The sequence below is a fragment of the Urocitellus parryii genome, chromosome 6 (genome assembly GCF_045843805.1).
Source record: "Urocitellus parryii isolate mUroPar1 chromosome 6, mUroPar1.hap1, whole genome shotgun sequence".
Classification (NCBI taxonomy): Eukaryota; Metazoa; Chordata; class Mammalia; order Rodentia; family Sciuridae; genus Urocitellus; species Urocitellus parryii.
Genome location: NC_135536.1, coordinates 134,476,693 through 134,497,982, shown reverse-complemented (window position 1 = coordinate 134,497,982; position 21,290 = coordinate 134,476,693). Strand labels below are relative to the sequence as shown.

Sequence of the window (21,290 nt, the reverse complement as noted above, 5' to 3'; positions counted from 1 at the left end):
GGGGATGCATTATGCAGATGAAAACATAAATAGTTTGAGAAGCTCTCCAGAGGAGACTGGTTAAAAATGTGACAGAAGGACGCAGGCCAGGGGCCAGCAGTTGTCTATAGTATAGCTGTGACAGCTCAGTCACTCAGGGACAACCAGTTTGATCTCTTTAGGGACACCTAGAGTTTACCAGCTCCCACTAATGGAAGGACAGTACGTGCTACTCAGTGTTTGTTTCTACTATGGCCAACAAGGGCTACTAGCTCTTCCACCTGCATGACACAGATGGTACAGACACGAGCATGCTTCCACATGAGAACACACAATTATGCCCCACTCCCCCAGCTGTAACAATTACCAGGAGAAAACCCTGGGGAGGGAAAGAATCCTGGAAGTAAATGTCTTCCATGCAGGCACTCACCTCTTACGCTCCCAGGGCAGCTGCTGCATCAAGGACTCTCTCCTTTTCCAGTCCCTCCTGGAACCCAAGCACTCAAAAACCATTGTGTGATGGGAACATAAGGCAGTCATCAGACAAGATATGTTTAAGTAAGAAAATACCAAGGCTTTAATTTTTTATTATAAAGATAGTTCTGCTTGTTGGGTAAGTGGAAAATTGTACACAGTTCTTATGAACAAGATTTACCTGCTTTGGGCTGCATACCATAATGCCAAAGAAGTGACATGAAAGGGGTTAAGGTGTAATGCTTTTATCTTCACAGCAATAAAATGCTAAATACAAATTAAATGGACTCAATTAATGCTGGGCATTCCCACAGGGAAAAAGCAAAAGGATTTCAAATCAATCAGTAGCAGTATTGTATACAATAAACAAACCCATTATGCTGAGCCCCTGCTCCTCCCTGGCTCTGTTCTATGTGAGGTATACCAGTACAAAACCCACAGAGCTGGTAGTTGGCAACATGTACTCTAATCCACTGAAATGAGCAGCGGGCAAAGTCCTGGAAGGCCAGAAAACCTGGCTGTGGTCACGCACCTATGTGCAGCAGTGTCGCATATGGAAGTTGACAACATACTCAGCATTAGTCCTCTGCACAGAAATAGCAAAAGGCTCAAAAGGGTGAAAGGTGAAGGCAACGAGGCGTCTCACTGTGTGGTTGATGGGGCGGCCCAGTAAGCCTGCCTGGATCTCAAACTTAAGCAGGCCAGAGTCCCGGGCATAGAACCTAAATGGAAAAAGGAGACAGAAAGAGAGGATCATGTTGATATTCACTACCACCTTAAAATCTGGACAGTGGGGGATACAGCAAGTCATTTGTTTTACCTCATTAATGAAATCTCATACATCAGCCCCAGGTTATCAATCTATAAAATCCCCTAGGTCTACACAATTCATTTTGGGGGCAGAGAGATTATGAATTTTACTAATGTCCTGAGTCACTGGTTATTTCTCTTTCCCAAGATGACCCTTACTACACTCTTAATCATAGCCTCTCGGCTTCCAGAAGCTGCTGCCTAAACACTGTCTAGGTCAGGGCTAGAAATAAAATTCAAGCCACAAATCTAAGCCACATGTGTAACTTTAAATTTTCAAGTAGCCACATTTAAAAGAGTAATAAGAAAAAGGTGAAATTAGTTATAATAAAATATCTTATTGAGCCTAATTATCTAAAATATTGTCATTTCAACCTATGTTCAACAAAAATATATATACTTTCCATTTTTATATTTCCCCCTTTTTTTTTTTTTAGTTGTCAATTGGTTTTTCACTTTATTTGTGTATTTATATGTGGTGCTGAGGATCGAACCCAGGGCCTCACACATGCCAGGCAAGTGTTCTACCACTGAGCCACAACCCCAGTCTCTATATTTCTCATTTTTTAACTAAATCTTTGAAATCTTGTGTGTATTTGATATTTGAGCACATCTCAACCCAGACTCATCTCATTTTAAGTGCTCCAATAACCACAGGCAGGTATCAACTACCACATAGGACAGAGCAACTCTAAGTCTACCTTTTTTGTTTTTCATTTTTAAGAATAAATTATTGGGCTGGGGATGTGGCAGTAGCTCGCTTGCCTGGCATGCGTGCGGCCCGGGTTCGATCCTCAGCACCACATACAAACAAAGATGTTGTGTCCGCCAATAACTAACTAAATAAATAAATATTAAAATTCTCTCTCTCTCTTTAAAAAAAAAAATAATAAATTATTTTGGAAGGTTCTTCTTTTTCACACACAAAATGCTAAGCAGTTTTTAATTTTTAATTTTTTTTTTTTAAAGGGAGATGGGGATTGCTATGTGACCCTCACAGAAACCAGGAGGGGGCTAAGGAACAATCTCTGTTGAGTTCAAGGGTAAACTGGCCTCACCTCCCTTTCTCTCTCTCTTTTTTTTTTTTTTTAATATTTATTTTTTAGTTTTCGGCAGACACAACATCTTTGTTGGTATGTGGTGCGGAGGATCGAACCCAGGCCGCACGCATGCCAGGCGAGCGCGCTACCGCTTGAGCCACATCCCCAGCCTCCCTTTTTTTTTGTACCAGGGATTGAACCCAGGGGTATTTGGCCACTGAGCTACATCTCCAGCCCTATCTTTTATTTTATTTAGAGTCAGGGTCTCACCGAGTTACTTAGCACCTCACAGTGGTTGAGGCTAGCTTAAGCTGCTGGGATTATAGGCATGCGCCACCACGCCCGGCTTAATTTTTCCTCCAGTACAGTGAGACTAATTATGCTCCCATATATTAATCCTCCCAATTGCAAAATAAATGACTTTTGGTTTGAGGAACTAGAGATAATTGGCAGGCTAGTAGCTGAATTGGGGACAAGTTCTAGAAATGAACGACCTTGAATTAAAAGCTCTATAATTTCCCTTTTAGAAAGCAAAATGTAAGCCTACCTAAAGATGGGCTTTGATAAAATAATCCCATCCCCAAGAATTCATATCCTCAGAATTTAAATAAAGTAAATAGTTACTTGGTTAAAGTCAGCTACTATGGCATAAGTGCTCAGCATTAAGGGAATAAATAAATTATGACACATCTACTTGATTAAATAATATGATATCATTAAGACTGTAATTATGAGGACTGTGCAAGAAGATGGAAAATTGTTTAGAAAATACTACAAAGTGTGACACTAATCATAATTACGACAATATAAATGTAAACACGCATACTGACAAACACTAGAATGGAACAGACAATAAAGAATAAAGGTGCTACAGTAAACCTTTTCAAATACCTTAATCCTTACATTTCTCATTTTGAATTAAAAATAAGAACAAGAAGAAAACCCCTTTGTCAAAAACAATGGCACTGCCAGATGTGTTAGTTGGGTTCATGTTTTCAAACGAGAAGGCAGAGAAGTCAGAAAGGACAGAAATGTATCTCCTGCTACATGACTATATCAAATGAGGCCCATTATGGGCTTTTATGAGTAAAAGCACATTAACATTAACCTTACTCCACACTCCCCAACACACAAAGGGCTTGTAATTTAAAGTGAGCTGTTTGAGCTTCTAAACCTAATGACCAGCACAGGAAGTAGGGGGGGGATGAGAAATACAGTAAACACTACCCCAGGGATGCAATGGGCAAAATCTAGAATGTGGGAATACTACACAACAAACAACACGGTTTCTTCAACAATTTCATTGCAAGGAAAATAAAAGAGGGAAGTAGAATGCAGAATGAAAAAGATTTAAGTGAACAGTTACCAAATGCAATGCATGAATTTTGTTTAGATACTGACTAAAACAAAGAATAAACAAAATATGATGGTAACCATAATTACAATAATAAGCAGTAAGAATAGTTGCAACATAGCAAAGTGAAAACTGACCAGATATTTGGTAGTATTAATAACTTTTTGTTAATTTTCTTAAGATAAGATGATATTAAGAACTTTTGTTGTTATTTTAAATTTTTTTTTTTAGAACTCCCTGAAATATTTAGGGACAAAATGCTAGGATTACTGTGATTTGCTACAAGATAATCTGGGGTGACAGTGGAAAGGGAAGGATGTTGTTGTAGTAGGATGAGATGAAAAAGGACTGGTCATGAGTTGGTACCTGCTGAAACTGGGTAAAGGTACATGGAAAGTCATCATATTCTCTCACTTTTTGTATAAGTTTAAAACTTTCCATGATTAAAAAAAAAAAAAAAGTTGAACTGGTTTTTGGAATTGACTGCAATCTCCCAAAGGAAATATTATAAAAACAGTGATTAAGCAGAATACACCTCACAGATCCATTTAATTCATAATAAAGCTGAATAATGAAAGATATCTACCATAAATCTCTACCAACCATGGCTTCTATGTGAAAACACCTTCCAAGCTCCAGCTTAGGGCTCCAGGGATATACTCCCTCCTCCCAGAAAAACCCCCCTAGTGCCAGTTCCTCTTCCTATTAGCACAGAGTACAGTAAAAGCACATAACTGTACACATATCCTTTCCCCAGATACCTTTAAAACAAAAAACATTTATCTGAATTAGATGTTTTGATGGCAAGCAAAGGATAGGAGTAGTTCATTTATAGGACTAGTACCTACATGATCAAAGCACTCAGTCCATTAGATACAGCCTACCCTTTCAGTCTAATCCACCAGTACAAGCAGAGGCAGTCACAATGGAATGATGTTCAGGAAGAAGAGAAGACAGAAAGCAGGCTGTCTTCAGCCCTTGAGCAGTGTGCTGCTATGGCAGTGACAAAGTACCTGATGGGGTGATCTCCACAAGTCTTGGGTCGCTCCATGACTGACACCCATTTGTCATCGTAGCTGAAGAGAGACAAATCCAGGTAGGGGCTGCCACTGTAGGACTGTGCACTGATGGGGAGCTGACCCAGCAGCCGGCGCACAGCCTCTGTGTGCCCTCCGTACTTGGCATTTATAATCGTGTCTTTGAACCTAAAACACAGCACCAGTGAGGAAGGCTTTCCTAGCAGCTGCCTTGGATTTTAAATTGAAAAACACATCTAAAAACCACTCACTCTGTAAATAAATATTAAATTCCAGATATCAAATAAAGTTAGGACTCTCTCATACACCATAAGACTGGCTAGCTACAGAATACTCTTAAAATGCAGAAAACAAAAATGGGGAACATTATATTACTTTAGAAAAGTTAACAAAGGCACTCAAACCAGTTTAAAATGAATTATTACTGTTCTATAATAACTATTTCTACTCTTTTTTTTTGCGGGGGGGGGGGAGGCATTTACCGGGCACTACACTCAGGGGTGCTCAACCACTAAGCTATGTCCCCAGCCCTATTTTGTATTTTATTTAGAGACAGGGTCTCACTGAGTTGCTCAGTGCCTCTCTAAGTTGCTGAGGCTGGCTTTGAACTCACGATCCTATAGCCTCAGTCTCCCAAGTCACTGGGATTACACGCATGCGCCACCACACCCAACTCTACTCTTTTGATAACAGCTCAACTAGGGGAAAAAATTCAAGAACTTAATATCCCCAATAGTGAACAGAGGAGAAGTAAAGAGCAGGGAATACTGAAACAGCTTTTAATTCTTCTTGGGATTGGTTATAAGTTAGTTTCCATCAAACTTTTGGACAAATTACTCTATGCTTAAATACAGTTTAAGAATGAGCTAAATACAATCCTGCAGAAACACCAGTTTCCAGAAAACAGTGACAGACAGAAACATATATCTGACTTCAGAAGGTAAAATGATGGAGGCTGGCTTATGGTCTTGTAATTATCGTGGGTCAAAGCCTCTATGATAGCCTTTAGACTGAAACAGCTCTTGTTCTGCAGCAGTACCCATCTCCTCCACTCTCCATGCTCCCTCCTAAATGATGAAGCAGCCACTCTCTAACATCTTTGCCAGGTTAACTCCTGGCTCAATGTCACTGTCCAATCAACCTCCCTTAATTCTATGTAGTCTCAAAATTGTCAGATATAATCTTTCTAACACCAAAGACTCCTAGTGCCCTGATCTCCTCCCAGCCTCAGTTGTTCCCATTTCCCACCCTCAACCTCATCATTAACAATGACTACAACCCTTCTGTAGTCTCAGCTAGGCTAACACATTCTTCAACCATCTTCTCTCCTATCTTTATAGCTCCCACCCTCTTCATCCCTACCTCAATAATTGTTCAACCCCACGGGATGTATAGTCTACTACCTTTTGCCATCCAACACCTTCGTCACGTCCTCCCTTTCCTCCTTAACCTGTCTGTATTCCATGATCTTGAAAATCACTCCATCACACTCATTCTCAACAATCTTGAACTCTCCTTTGTTATACTTGCTTAGAAAAACCATGACTCAACTCTGCCTATTCCAGGTCTGTGTCCACTCAGTTTTCTCTGTGGCTAGAGAAAAGCATACAGGAATGTTCACTTTAAACATATGACCAGGAACCTCATGTTGGCCCTTACTGTTGCCGGGCATTTGTACTACACTTCCAGAATCCAGCCAGGACTCCCATTTTCTCCCATGACTTCATCCCCTCCATGCACCCTCTCAACTAATGGCATTGCTTACTTTGTTAGTGATAAATAGAAGCAAGCAGAACTTTTCAAAACCATCACCAGCACATGTGCCCTACGTCTGTCCCTATATAAATGTCCAGTCACTTTACTTGAGCATCAGATCCCTTCCCCTCTCATATACTTAACACAATTCTTTCTCCATTTGCTTCAAATGTCAGTTTCCCCCTTCTCTACAGGATCAGTTCTATCTGCATATAAACTTGCCATCTTTTTCTCCCATTTAAAAAATAAGGCCAGGAGCAGTGGGCATACCTGTAATCCCACAAGCTTGGGAGGCAGGAGGATTGCGAGTTCAAAACCAGCATTAGCAACTTAGCAAGCCCTAAGCAACTCAAAGAGACCCTGTCTCCAAATAAAATATAAAAAAGGGATGGGGATGTGGCTCGATAGTTAAGCACCCCTGGGTTCAATTCCAGTACCAAAATAATAAGGAAAATAAAAACATTTTCCTCTTCATCTAATGAGCCACTTACTTTTCAGCTCGCCTTTACAAAAATACTTTTTTAAAAAATTTTCTCCAACTTTTCAACTTTTTCCTCCCTGGTTCCTTTTTGTTGGTGGTGGAGGGAGGTGGAAGGAGTGCTAGGGATTGAATGCAGAGCCTTATGCATGCTAAGCACATGCTCTACCATTGGGCTACGCCCCAAGCCTCTATTCTTCTTTAAACACACCCAATTTTTCACCCCCTCCATCTAACTGAAACTGTTCTTGCCAAGCTCACTAGTGATCTCCACTAAAAATATTTAATTATCAGTCCTTATTACCTGTCAGGTGGCTCTGACACAATTAACACTCTATTTTGACAAACTACTAAACCTCTCACGTATAGAACCTTGATCTTCTCTCTCAAATCTGGTCCATCCACAGGTTTTGCCACTACAGTTTAATGGCAACTCTCTTGCAAGCTGACCAAGTAAAAAACATTAGAATCATATTTGACTCTGCCCTTTAATAACCTACATCCCATCCTTCACTAACCTACTGGTCTCTAACTTCAAACTACTTCGAGAATACAATCACTTACTAGCCCAGTGCTACCACCCTGTTTTTGTTTTGTTTTTTGAAGAGGCGTACTAGGGACTGAAACTAATGGCTTCTGAACTATTCCCCCCACTTTTTTTTTTTTTTTGAGACAGTGTCTCACTTAATTGCCCAATTGGTCTCAAACTTTGGATCCTCCTGCCTCAGCCTCCCAAATCACTGGGAATACATGTGTACACTATTGCACATGTTAACTGCACCCAGTTAAGCTACCTGTTAATCAACAAATAATTACAGAAGATCTGGTATGTGCCAGGCTCTTTTCTATGTGCCTGAGAGATATCAGTGATAGTGGGGGCGGGGGAAGCCAACCAACCTTAAATCTGTGGCAGGAAACAATGTAACAATTTTATCTATTGGATCTTTGCAATACTCTCTTTGCTGGTGTCTCTGCTTCTACTCTAGCCCGCCAGTCTATTCTTACACCAGAATGTAAGCAGTCAAAGTGATTTTGTTAAACCTAAGTGAGACTACATAATTCCTCTGTTCAAACTGTACAATCTATCTACAGCGAAAGTCAAAGCCATAGAATGGCCATTTTTACCTAGCCCCCCCAATCTGGTTTCTGATTCCATCTCCAATCCAGCCACCCTGGTCACCTTGGTGTGCCTCAAATGCATCAGAAACATCTCTGGATGTTTAGATTTCCTACTTTCTTTGGTATATTCTTCTTACATCCACATGGCTTGCTCCCTAATCTCCTTAAAAAGCTTTTATTCAAATACCACTGACAACCCCACTAGAACAGAACTGACAATTTTCTGTGTGTGTTGATTGGAGATTGAACCCAGGACCTTGGGCACATTAGGCAAGCACTCTACCACTGAGCTACATCCCCAGTCCTGTGATAATTTCTTAATATATTCAAAACCCCAGATATTATCACAATTTTGTTTTCTCCTGGGATACATTCTCTTGCAATCTTCCATGCTCTTGTTGCCACCTGGTCTGACTACTGGACTGCCATCCTGCAACTTCCTTTTACTGTCATCCTCAGAATTCTGTCAGCCTCTCTCCAGTATCTGACTCTCCATTTCCTGCATACCATTCCTTTGTGTTTTACTGGTGAAATATATTTTCCTAAGGCTTCCTCAGAAAAGGTATACAGGAAGTAATTTTTTGAATCTTACAAATCTGAAAACATCCTTGTTCTACTCTATTATTTGAATATAAAATTCTAGAATAGAAATTCCCTTTTTCATAAAATTTTGAGAGAATGATTTTAGTAGCTTAAATCTTTTCAATATTGCTAATAAATCCAATGTCATCTAGCTTACTTTTTTTACATAGAAATGTTCTTTCTGAAAGGTTTTACAATTTTCCCTTATTTTGAATGTTCTAAAATTTCATAATGATATGCCTCAATGCACTGACTATACTGGGTACCTGACAGATTCAGTGGTATGCTGATAAAGGTTATTAATTTTTCTCTGGGGGAAAAAATCATGATTTGTAGCACATGCCAATTTCTGTGGTGTAAAATTTCCTGCTGTGGTCAATTTCAAGGTAATAATGTGACATCATCAAATGGAGTTGTCAAGACATCAGCCATGGCACATCATTATATAGTGCTTTTACCATACACATAAGATAAAAATAACCTTGAGATCACCAATTATGGCAAAATAAGGAATCAATAACTATGAAATAATTTTTAATAATGGCTATGTTTAACGATCAGCTTGCAAAAATTCCTGAAAGTTTAACTCAGCTTTCATGAAAACACAGTCAATGAATCAGTTCCAATAACCACTGGATGGCCCTGCCAATTGGGAAAGTTATATCCCTCAGTACTAAAAAATGCTCATATGAGTTCATCCCCTTCATTTTTTTCTATTCTTCTGGAATTAGAAAAATTTAGGGCCATATCCTGGTCCTCAGGGGCAGATTCCCCCCCCCCTTTTTTTGTAACTGTTTCTGCCCCATATTCCTTACCTTTTTATTCTATGTCCTTGGAGAGTTCCTCAACTGTATCTAACAAATTTTAAGTCCCTGATTCCCTTTATTCCTTATACTGTTGTTTTGTTCTCTTTTAAGATAAAGGAAATGATTCATGATCCTTGGTTATCTTTTTTTTTTTTAATTCTGACAATGGGCCCATGTTCTTCCATTTTTTATCAAAAGATTATTTTTTTTTAAATATTTATTTATTTATTAGTTATTGGCGGACACAACATCTTTGTTTGTATGTGGTGCATGGAGGATCGAACCCGGGCCGCACGCATGCCAGGCGAGCGCGCTACCGCTTGAGCCACATCCCCAGCCCTATCAAAAGATTATTAAGAAAAGAGTACCATAAAATTTAGCATTTAGAGTCTAGTGTTCATATGAAATGAAAAATAATTTCTATTTACATATTCATTATATTTTCAGTGAATCAAGTATGACAGGGTAGTCAACAAAATATATTATATTGGGATACACATGTTTGGTTAAGATGGAATAATATATGAATTTGAAAATAGGAAGAAACAGTGTAAAATTTCCAAGATAATGGGAATAATTTGCTCTATATTTCTTATATCAAACAACTTGAACACCAAATTACTATGATAGATACAGTCCTTTGGCTATCCAAAAGAATGCCATAATGGGAGATTGTGCTGTACCCCCAAGACTCGCCACCATGAGTAGCACCTTAGCAAAGATCGCAGAGATCAAAGCCGAGATGGCTTGGACTCAAAAGAACAAGGCAACAGCACACCACCTAGGGCTGCTTAAGGCTCGCCTTGCTAAGCTTCGTAGAGAACTCATTACTCCGAAAGATGATAGAGGTGGTGGGCCAGGAGAAGGTTTTGATGTAGCCAACACTGGTGATGCTCGAATTCAGTCTGTGGGTTTTCCACCTGTGAAGAAGTCAACACTACTGAGTAACCTGGCTGGGGTATATTCTGAAATGGCAGCCTATGAATTTACTACCCTAACTACTGTGCCTGGTGTCATCACATACAAAGGTGCCAAAAAACAGCTTCTGGAACTCCCAGGTATCGTTGAAGGTGCCAAGGATGGGAAAGGTAGGGGCTGTCAGGTTATTGCAGTGACCTGAGCATGCAATTTGATCCTGATTGTTCTGGAAGTCCTGAAGCCACTAGGACATAAGAAGATAACTGAAAATGAATTGGAAGGCTTTGGTATTCGCTTGAATAGTAAACCTCCCAACATTGGCTTTAAGAAGAAAGATAAAGGAGGCATTAATCTCACAGCTACCTGCCCTCAGAGTGAGCTGGATGCTGAAACTGTGAAGAGCATTCTGGCTGAATACAAAATTCATAATGCTGATGTGACTTTGCATAGTAACACCACAGCTGATGACCTCATTGATGTGGTGGAAGGAAACAGGGTTTATATTCCCTGTATTTATGTATTAAATAAGATCGATCAAATCTCCATTGAGGAATTGGATATCATCTATAAAGCGCCTCACTGTGTACCCATCTCTGCCCATCACCGCTGGAATTTTGATGACCTGTTAGAAAAGATCTGGGACTATTTGAAACTAGTGAGAATTTACACCAAACCCAAAGGCCAGTTACCAGATTACACATCTCCAGTGGTGCTGCCTTACTCCAGGACCACGGTGGAGGATTTCTGCATGAAGATTCACAAAAATCTTATCAAAGAATTTAAATACGCTCTGGTCTGGGGTCTCTCTGTGAAACACAATCCACAGAAAGTGGGTAACGACCATACATTGGAGGACGAGGATGTCATTCAGATTGTGAAGAAATGAAACCTTTTCTTTTCCCATCTGTGGGGGCCAACCACAGCAACTTTCTCCATAATCAAGCACCCTACTTCACCCCTTCTGTCTTTGGCAGCCACTGGATCAGAATACAGGGGTGGGAGATGGAGGCACACAAACTGTAACTTCAGTTACTTTGGTGTCACCTTCTATGTTGAATTATATAAAAGATCTCATAACCCTGTTGGCTTTGTGCAAAAAAAAAAAAAAAGAATGCCATAATGATTTTATTATTTCTGCATGTGTGTGTATGGTTCTGGGAATCAAACAATAATTTTATTATTATTATTATTTTATTTTTGGTACTGAGGATTGAACCCAGGGTTGCTTTACAACTGAGCTACCATCTCAGTCCTTTTTATTTTTTGTCTTGAAATAGGGTCTCACTAAATTGCACAGGCTTGCTAGCTGCAGAGGCGGGCCTTGAATTTGGAATCCTCTTGCCTCAACCTCCTCACTGCTGGGATTATAGGCATGCACCACCATTCTTGGCAATTATTTTATTTTTAAATGTTAATGTTCAATATAGACTGAGAATAGTATCCTCTAAAACTAATTTTAGTAGTAATAGTTAAAAAAAATTAGAGATCAATTAAAAACTGTGAAGGTTACCTATATTTCTTAAAAATCCTTTGATCATATGAAGAAAAATTATTTTGAAGATCACTGAGCTAAAATATACAATTTTTCTCTTTATTTTCTCCTCCAGGCATCTCCTGCAGTTCTTAATTCCAGAGGCACTGTGAAATACTTTTCAGAAAATAGTTTCCTTTACTTTTTGGATGTTCCATTCATTCAACAGATATATATGAGCTCCTCCCAAATGAGACATTGGCCCTGGTGCTGCAAATATGGTAGTGAATACAATACACAAAAATCCCTACCCTAATGAAGCTTACCTCTCAGGGACGTCTCTGAGTGTACCCACCTTTTGAATTTAATGATCTGCTTAATTTAAAAGTTAATTTTGTCCAGGTGCAGGGGCACACACCTGTAATCACAGCAGCTGGGGAGGCAGACAGAAAGACTGCAAGTTCAAGGCCAGCATCAGCAACATAGCAAGGCCCTAAGGAACTTAGCAAGACCCTGTCTCAAAATAAAAAATAAATAAATAAATAAGTTAATTTTGAAACAAGAAGATTCCTAGGTTCCATCCCTAGTACTGCAAATAAATAAAAGAAAGAGTTCATTCCACAATGAAAAAAGCAGAATCTGAGCCATGTCCAAAAACTCCTTCTAATTGAGTAGAGATGCTAATAAGGCAAAAGATTTGTGTGCACCAGAGAAAAAGGATAGGCAAGTTAGTTGTCTGAACATCAATCTCTATTTCCAGTTGAATACTATCCTTTTAATATAAATATGAGGCCACTAACTTAAGATACCTGCTTTGCTCATTTTTTCCCAGTAGCAGTAATACTTAATTTGATTTAACCACTTATTGTGGTTTGACCCATCTTGGAAACTAAGGCAAATATCTTCCATACCTGATTAAGGTTAGAACAATTAAGGTATTTGAGTCCTATTTGACTAGCACAAGATTTAGTTTGGGTCCTTAGCCCAAAAAAACTATTTCTTTCTTGAAAATGAACTAAGGTAATTATTAGAAGCTCTGGTTCATAAGAGGACCTTGCTAACTGGTATGGATCAATTTAGGATGGCCAGGGTATTTGGTGAAGGAACTCCAAGTATCAATACTTGAAGGTCTCTTCTTGGGAGTGGTCAGTTTCCCTAGGGAAAAATCTCCTGCATGGGACATAAACCTGTATATCATATCTGGAAAAGAGAATAGGTATCTTACCCTTCAGTATGTCAACTTTCACTTAATTTCTGTTTTAAGCTTGATGTTTCACCCCACTGTCAGCGCTGTCTCATGAAGACCAGAGCCTCTCTGGTTTACTATGTCCAGAGAATAAACTTGAAACCCTTCATGAAGGTAGGGGAAGATTATTTTGGCTGCTGAAGGCTTAGGAAAGGGCTTTAGAGAGTCTGACAATTCTAATTTCAACCCACCTCACAGGTACCCTGGGAGGGACCTAGAGCCTCCTCCAATCTCTGACCCTTTTTGGAGCTCTGTGCTCTAAGGCAGGCTTGTTTCTTGATAACTAAGTTCAGAAGCCTTAAGTCTTTCTCCCTGAGGTATGCTAGGTCAGTTTTCACTCATCCCCTGGCTCTTCAGCCTCCAAAATTTTGTTAATATCTTGTATCCAACTGTCTGTTCTCTCATTCTCTATGTTCTTTAAGGTTCACACCTCTAATTTCTTTATTGTCATTTTGAGAGAGTTTTGCAGTGAAAGAGAAATAGATTCATGTGTTCAACACACCATACTTAAGCAAAAGTTCTAAAATGATTTCCTTATTCATTCATTCAACAAACATTTAAGTATTCAACAGTGCACCACTGATGATATAGTAATAAATAAACAGACACACTATCTACAGCTTACATACACTCTAGAAAGAATCTATATAATGATGCACAAATTCCACAAGTATTGAAAGAGAGAGAAGTCAGCATGACACAAGGGATTGGTTACAACAGGTACACCTAACCAAGGCCAGATAGACAGAGAAGGGGGGTGTCCTGGAGGAAATGACTACTGGCCTACCAACAATTTTTCTAAAGGAAAGTCAAGCTTGTGAAGCTTGGTGGTACAGCTTACCGGCGCTGGATCTGCCTTGCAAAATTGTTGCTGGAGGCTGAGCAGGGAAATTGGACTTCACTGTGCAAGGTAGCATTACGGAAGAGATCACAGAAGTTCTCAAAGAGTTCCAAAAGCTCATCCGATGTATTCTCAAACACAGCAATCACTTCAGTTGTCACCATATTGTACACTACAAAGAAAGATGCCTATGGAGGTAGAGAGAGAGGTATGGGACAGCCAAATGTAATGACATGCCTAGAAACTTATCAGTTGGCTTAAAATTCATGCCACCCAAACAAAAGAAGCAAAATCCTCAGCTTTAGCACTACAGTAGAAACATGGCTGCCAGTGGTTCTGGGAAAGGAAGAAACATCAGTGGCCTTATCAATAAAGAGTCTCAGTGTTTTCAGATTTCCCAATTGCATCTTTGCTGCTAGAATTATTGAGTTGCCAGAATATTATATATAGAAAGGTTTTCAATCATTCATTTCAAACTGTGCACATTCAATATTTTTCCTTTCAAGTGTTTATTCCCTTCTTGCTCCCCAACCCATCCTGAGATTTAAAAAAAAAAAAAAAAAAAAAGCTTTAAAATGCCAGATTTAATTTTCTTTCCTGCTGAGAAAGTGATTTGCAGCCTGGGGCTGCCTGTTGGCAAATGATTTTCTCTTGTATGTGTACAGTTGAAAGTTCAATTTAGGGGCATTTATTTTTCCTTCTTAATATTTCTAACATGCAGAGAGACGCCTTAAGTACATTGTGTGCTAAAACTGCCTGGGCAAGTTGCATCCACGCAGGATACTACTGCTGAACAAATGAAAAATCAGAGAGGCATTTTCCATTTCTTTCTTCATAAATGTTCCTTCAGTCAAGAGCATTTGTAAGATGCATTTGAGATTTGTAGCAATTAAGATCAGAGGGGGAACCTGAAAAGCATTCAAATGCCATAGATGGCAGTTACTGCTTTTTCTGAATGGGCCTCTAGGTGACTAGCCTTCTTCCTTCAAATCTCCAGTACAGTGCTCTAACAGGAAGCTCCAGTAGTACCTATTTTTTGTCACTGTGAATGTAGCAGAATGGATTAGTTTGCAAGCTTCCAACAGGACTCTAGAAGTTTTCAGAACACCAGGATTAGTATTTCACTCTCCTCTGTTTAAATCTCCATTACCAATTTCTAGAGCCATTAGGTGAACCTGTTTTACTAGTAATTAATTCTTCCCAGAGTTTCTATTACATGGCTTTTTCAGTCACCTGGAATTAAATTTGGCTGTAAATTAAAGAGACTGGAGGTAACGTGAGAATAATACCCATAATGTTACCAAGGCTTTGTGTCTGGATGCATTTTTTACTCATCAACCTTATTGGAACCTATCAAATTAAACTGGGGGAAGAGTAAGGACAACTAGGGCAAGGAGATTGGGTTTAGAGTTACAAATTCTGTAAGCAAAGGACAGAGCCCTAGAAGCTTTCCAGTTACAATTTACTGTAGCTACCAGAAAAATATAAATCACCAGTTAGCAACAGAAAAAAGGATAATCTCAAATGCAATAATCAGACAACCTATTCCCTCCAAAATAAAAAGGTAATTATAGGTTTACCTAAATAAAAGGTTAATTCATGTCCTTTCTATAGACCGGGACAACACTTTGATCGTATCAGGGCTTTACCAGAATCTCATAATTATATCAGTATAAAATTACACAAACATTTACCAGGTTTCCCTCTGGGGCAAACTAGGAAATTAAGGACAAGAGGAAATAGAAGTCAAGGACTGTACCACCAATCTCCCATGACACATAAGGTGAACTAGAAGCTTAAGTGGTAAATGGGTGAGTTCATCATAAGAATCAAAAAAATAATCAGCTATATTATTCTGCTTTTTTAGAGTATACAAGTTCTGATTCAAAAGAAAACTGTTGGAAGATATTTTACCACAGGAGGCTGGTGAGGGCTTGGGAAACAAAGCCCTATACAGTTTCTTTAAATAGCAGGTCAATGAGAGAAGCCAGACTCAGCTGGCTTCCTGGTTTACTAGTTGGCTCGCTATTCTGAATTTCCAAACTAGTACCTAAGGAGGCAAAATCTACCTAAGAAGAATGGGGCGGGGAGAGCAAAGGAGCAAAGGTACAAAAAAGATTGGTCTTTTACTTGGTCTTTATGCTCAAAGCACCCTGAATTTCCACATGGTATTTCAACTCCATAATCTTAGCGATTTCTGTGCTCATAATATCCCCTTATTCCCTTTTGAGAAATGCCTCTCCACCTACCAACATCTGTCACCCTGACTCAAATTCCTTCATACCTGCATTCCTGATGATTCTCATGGTGGAGTGGGAATCTGGGATTCCCTTGGATCTTTCCACTGATCTACCACCTATGTTTTAATACATGGGCAAGGTCAGGGTAAAGTTCAAACTGTATCAAATGAAATTATCTAAAAGCTACCTTACAAAAAGAATTTTATTGAGAACTAAATTGACTTTAACTACTTAAGCAGGATAGCAAGGTTAGAGTTTTAGGGGAATTTCATTTTTGCATAGATAGCTCATCTCATTACCAAAACCAAAATCAGCCAGCCCCATAAGCACAGCCTTTCAAAATCAAGACAGGATTATCCCTAGGTTGTCAAACCCTGAACTTAGAGCATTTGAGCTTCCATCTCAAGAGTGCTGAAAATGCTATGCCAAACAATTAGGACAATAATCAAAGAGTGGACTACCTATATGTCAATAGTTTGAGATTTAGTTTTCACGTGTCCAGATCAATATATGTGGCAAAACAAAAATGGAGCTGATTCTGAGTTCTGGGATGGCAAACATTCAGTCTAAGATGTGTATCCCTGAGGGACTGGCTACAGGCAAACAGAGAAATCTTCCCATTTTGCCAAGATTGACAATGTAAAGGGGAGAGCTCACCCCATACCTGAGATGGATCAGTGACTCGCAGTGTCACTACGTCCTCACTGGTATACTTGATAAACAGATGGTTTTCATCCAAAAGCTGCATTTTCCACATACGCAGCTGCCGCAGCTGGTCAAAGTACTGGAAGAAGCGCCTCTTGGCCATTGCACTACCATCCTGTTCTGCCCGGCGCCACAGGTATACCAGCAACCGGTGTTTTAGGGAGTTGATGAAAGGATCCCTAAAGGGATTGGCCATGCCTGTCTGACTGTCCCGCTGTACTTCAGGGAAAACAGCCGACACAGTGAGCAGGTCATCCTCATAGCAGAAGCGGCCAATGGTCCGCACATCAATGAATGTGCCTTCAGGAGTCACCTGGAAGACATGGATGGTCTGCTGCTGCACAGACAAGATGGCCAGGATGTTTTTATACAAGTACAGCCCTTGGTTGTGTGACAGGACCACTTTATCACACTTGAATGTGCGCGTATCACATAAGCGGCCAGTGTGAAGGTCAATGATGTGGAGGGAATAGTCCTCTAGAGGGGACCGTGGATTTGGGGTCACTGATTCACTGTTCCGATATACTTCATAGAAAGGAGGGTGAGGCTCATCCGGGAGGTAGGCAGCAGAGCCCACGATCACACAGCGGCAATCATCAGTGAAGAGGCTACACTCCCGGTTCAGGTGCTCACCATTGGCTGCTACATTTGTAATGTGCAGCAGGACGAAAAATCGTTCAAAAAGCCTGCCCCGGATGTTGACTGACCGCTGGTCATTGCCATTGGATAGGATCTCCCCCTCATATCCCTGCAATAGGTCCTCTGCTGCCTGGCAGCCCTGGTACTCATAAATTTCAAGAGATGTCTGGTCAGAAGAAAAAGCAATAAAGTATCGTCCATCAGGTGAGAATTTACGCAAGAAACAAGGAGGTTTTTCAACGTTGACAACTGTAAAGTTAGGGAAGACATTCTGGTGGAACACTCGAACCTGGTGCCAATGAGTACCTGCCTTGCCTGAACTGATCCGCCGCCGTTCCAATCGGTGAATGACATTTTGGTTTTGGATTCTTCGAGGTTTAATAGTGGAAACATGATGATCCATTATCACATCTCTGCCCAGAAAAGTAAGGTAGAAGTCAAGAAAATAAAACAAAATTCACCAAAATGTAAAGATACACTGCCGCAGCCCAGCTGGCTGGGCAAAATAACCAGGGGGTGATGAACAACTTGTGTACATTGATACAGCTGGAGTGGGAGCCGTTTATTGTAGGACCGGTGCGGTATATATACTTTACACACAGCTTATCTTAATTAACATAAACTAGATACAGCAGTCAGCCAATAAGGCATCTCCACACTTAATGGCTCACTGGCGTTACTTCACAAACCACTCCCTCTGGCAAAATGCCAGGTGCCATCTTGACTTGTTTACAGACTCCAACAATACACGAGTGAAACAGATTTCTATCCTGAACCTAGGAGCCCCTGAGATGAGAGTGACCATCAATTTGTGCTCCCAGATTACAGTCAGGAAATAGTTCTGACACTTCTAAGCCTAGAAACAGGTTTGAGGGATGGAGTTGACAAGGAATACCTCCCAAGTATGCTCAGGTAATAACAATGTTCAATAGAATACAAGTGAATCAAATTTGAACAGTTTAAGAAAGGTATTCCCAAAAAAAAGAATGACATTCAATGTGCATTCAAATAAACAAAAAATATTTACCAGGCTATTAAAATGGTCCTATTACCTAAAGCAATCTACAATTCCAATGCAATTTCTATCAAAATTGCAATGTAAAAATATTGTAAAAACATAAATTCATGAAATCTCAAGGGACCCCAAAGAGCCAAAACACTGAAAGATAACAAAGTTGGAAGACTCATGCTTCCTGATTTTAAAACATGTTACAAAGCCACGATAACCAAAAAAGCATGATACTGACTTAAAAATAGATATAAGCCAATGAAATAGAAATCCTGAAAATAAACTCTCACATATTAAACGATCTTTGACAACCATACTGATACCTCTCAATAGGGAAAGGACAGTCTCTTTAACAAATAGTTCTGGGAAAATCTGATATTCATATGTGAAAGAATGAAGCTGGACCTTTATACCATTTACAAAAATTAACCACAAATGGATTAAAGACCTAAACGTAAGGTCTATAACTATAAAATTCCTAAAAGAAAACGTAAACGGAAGCTTAGTAACATTTGGTCTGAGCAGTTTTCTTTTTTTTTTTTTCTTTTTTTTGTATATCAAAAGCATAAACAAAAACAAACAAATGGGAACATTTCAAACTTTCAAACATATGCACATCAAAGAACACAATCAACAAGTGAAAAAGCAGCCTACACAATGAAAAGAAATATTTGCCAATCATGTAACTGACAAGGAGCTGAAATCCAGAATATACACAGAACTTTTAAAACTCAAAAAAAAAAAAAATCATAAAACCCAATTTAAAAATGGACAAAGTAGGCCAGGTATGGTGTTCCATCCCTGTAATCCCAGCAAATCAGGAGGCTGAGGAAGGAGGAACCCATTGTGGCTAGCCTTGGCAACGTAACAAAATTGTGCATCAAAAATTTTAAAAGGGGCTGAGGATATACCTTAGGGGTAAAATGCCCCTGAGTTCAGTCCCCAGTACTGCAAAAAAAAAAAAAAAAAATTAAATACAATTTCCCCTCCCCCCCCCGTTTTTTTTGTTGTTGTTTGTTTTTGTTTTTGCAGTAACAGGGATCAAACACAGGATCTTGCACAAGCTAGGCAAGTGCTCTGCCACAGGGCTACATCCTCAGCCCTACAATGTACAAATGGCCAAAAAGCAAATGAATGACAATTTGCTCGGTGATGACAATTAATCATCAAAGAACTTCAAATCAAAACTACAATGGGGAGGGGGTGCTAGGGCCTGGGTTTGATGTCCAGTCATGTCCCCTCCCCCCAAAAAAAACTTTATATATACAGTAACAAACTGCTTTGTAAAACTGTTTCAGTCATATACATAAGTTATATAACTGGATAAGGATATAAAATATATACTAGACTACAACAAGAGGGGCTTCATAAATTACTGCTCTCAGACCAAATCTAACCTGCCTCCCTGTTTTTGTAGATAAAGTTTCATGGAAAGGCAGACATAACCATTCATTTACATATGACTCATAGCTGCTTTTGCCCTATGAAGGGACAGCTGAGGAGCTGAGACAAAGACCATATAAGTCTAAAACATTTACTATGTGGCCCTTTACAGAAGTTCCTCTGGCTTTGCTAACTCCTATTTCAGATATCAGCTTAATCATCACTTCTTCAGGGAAGTCTTCCTTCACTTTTCCATTAGATAAAATCCCCATATGTTAACCACCTCTCTCCTTCATTGCACTATTTCACCTGCAACTCTGCCTGTATATTTTACTTATGCCTAAAGCCCTCACCAGGTGGTGAGCTCTACACAAACACTACCACATTCTGCACGCCAATCACAGTGCTTGACACGGAGCAAAGCCTTCTTCTTAAAAACTGGACCTGCCTCATGCCAAGCGCTCTGCAAACTCGGGCACCCAATAGGAACATTCCCTGGCCTAAAATGTATTCTCCCTGCCCTTGCTATAATTTCTCAAGTTATTCCTTAAAGACGTGTCACCTCCTTCAAGAGCTCTTCCCTGACCACCTATCTAAATTAGGACTCATGGTTGTTTTCCCTAGAGTAACTGTCACAACTTGTATTTATACTTTCACTTGCATGGTTGTGTTTAATGTCTGAGTCTCCCGCTATCCTCCAGACAGGAAATAACTTCGTCTACTTTCCCACCTTGATTGTCTCAGCCACCCTGGGTCGCGCACTAGGCGTTTCGGTTTGTTATGAAATGAAAGAAGCTGGAAAAGCCTGGCTGAATCGGGCAACCCAAGTGTGACACAAAGTCCTTTCCGCCTAGGAGGTCTCAGTTTCCCCATGTACACACATCCCTCAACTCCAGGCGACGGCTTCCAACTCAACAATAGGACGCCAAGGGTCGGACACGCGTGCCCAAAGAGGCGCCCCCGGAAAGAAAAGCCCGGGGCGGGGCCTGGATGGGAAGGGAATTCTTAGAGAGGGCGGGGGTCCCGAGGGCTCGGTGCGAAGAGGAACTGCCGGGGACGGTCTGACGGGCTTGGAGAATGTACCAAAAAGCAGAAGTCCTCACCTGTCGGCTTCTGGTTCAAGGGGCCGGGGCAAGGGACGCCACAGCCAGATCCGTGCGCACCTCCCCCGGCCCCGCCCCCGCCATGCCTATGGGTCCCGGGCTCCCGCGGCCACAGACCAGGCTTCCGCTACACACCGGAAGTTATGCCCAGCGAGACGGGAAGTGGGGAGAGCGCGGCCCCCTTCAGCTGAGAAATGTTGTAGCGACCCTGGCGTCGGGAGGAGGGGAAGTCATAGAGGCTTGGTGACCGCCAAGAAAATATTAACCTGGTGTCCTAACCTGGGCACCAATCCGCTCTCCT

At 40.3% G+C, this 21,290-nt stretch overlaps 1 protein-coding gene and 1 pseudogene across 2 annotated transcripts; one reads left to right on the top strand and one right to left on the bottom strand.

Annotated features, from left to right (window-relative positions):
• Window positions 1–543: 543 nt before the first annotated feature.
• Det1 (DET1 partner of COP1 E3 ubiquitin ligase) lies at window positions 544–21,089 on the bottom strand. 2 transcript variants are annotated; one of them, XM_026388122.2, is made up of 5 exons: window positions 20,990–21,089; window positions 16,815–17,907; window positions 13,911–14,098; window positions 4,671–4,862; window positions 544–1,175 (listed from the first exon to the last, which is right to left on the bottom strand). In XM_026388122.2, the coding sequence occupies exons 2-5, from the start codon at window positions 17,895–17,897 to the stop codon at window positions 986–988; spliced, it is 1,653 nt and encodes a 550-aa protein (XP_026243907.1). In that variant the 5' UTR covers window positions 17,898–17,907; window positions 20,990–21,089; the 3' UTR covers window positions 544–985. The 2 variants fall into 2 exon arrangements, with proteins under 2 accessions (XP_026243907.1, XP_026243908.1); XM_026388123.2 differs by lacking the exon at window positions 4,671–4,862.
• LOC113182293 (developmentally-regulated GTP-binding protein 1 pseudogene) lies at window positions 10,135–11,403 on the top strand (annotated as a pseudogene).
• Window positions 21,090–21,290: the final 201 nt, after the last annotated feature.

Bases quoted from the DNA above. Each gene is read 5' to 3' on its own strand.
- Det1 (XM_026388122.2), bottom strand. From the start codon at position 17,897: ATGGATCATCATGTTTCCACTATTAAACCTCGAAGAATCCAAAACCAA. The intron at 14,099-16,814 runs GTATGGGGTGAG...CTACCTCCATAG, and splicing joins GAGTCACTGATCCATCTCAG to GCATCTTTCTTTGTAGTGTA. The intron at 1,176-4,670 runs GTACTTTGTCAC...TTTTCCATTTAG, and splicing joins TGTGGAGATCACCCCATCAG to GTTCTATGCCCGGGACTCTG.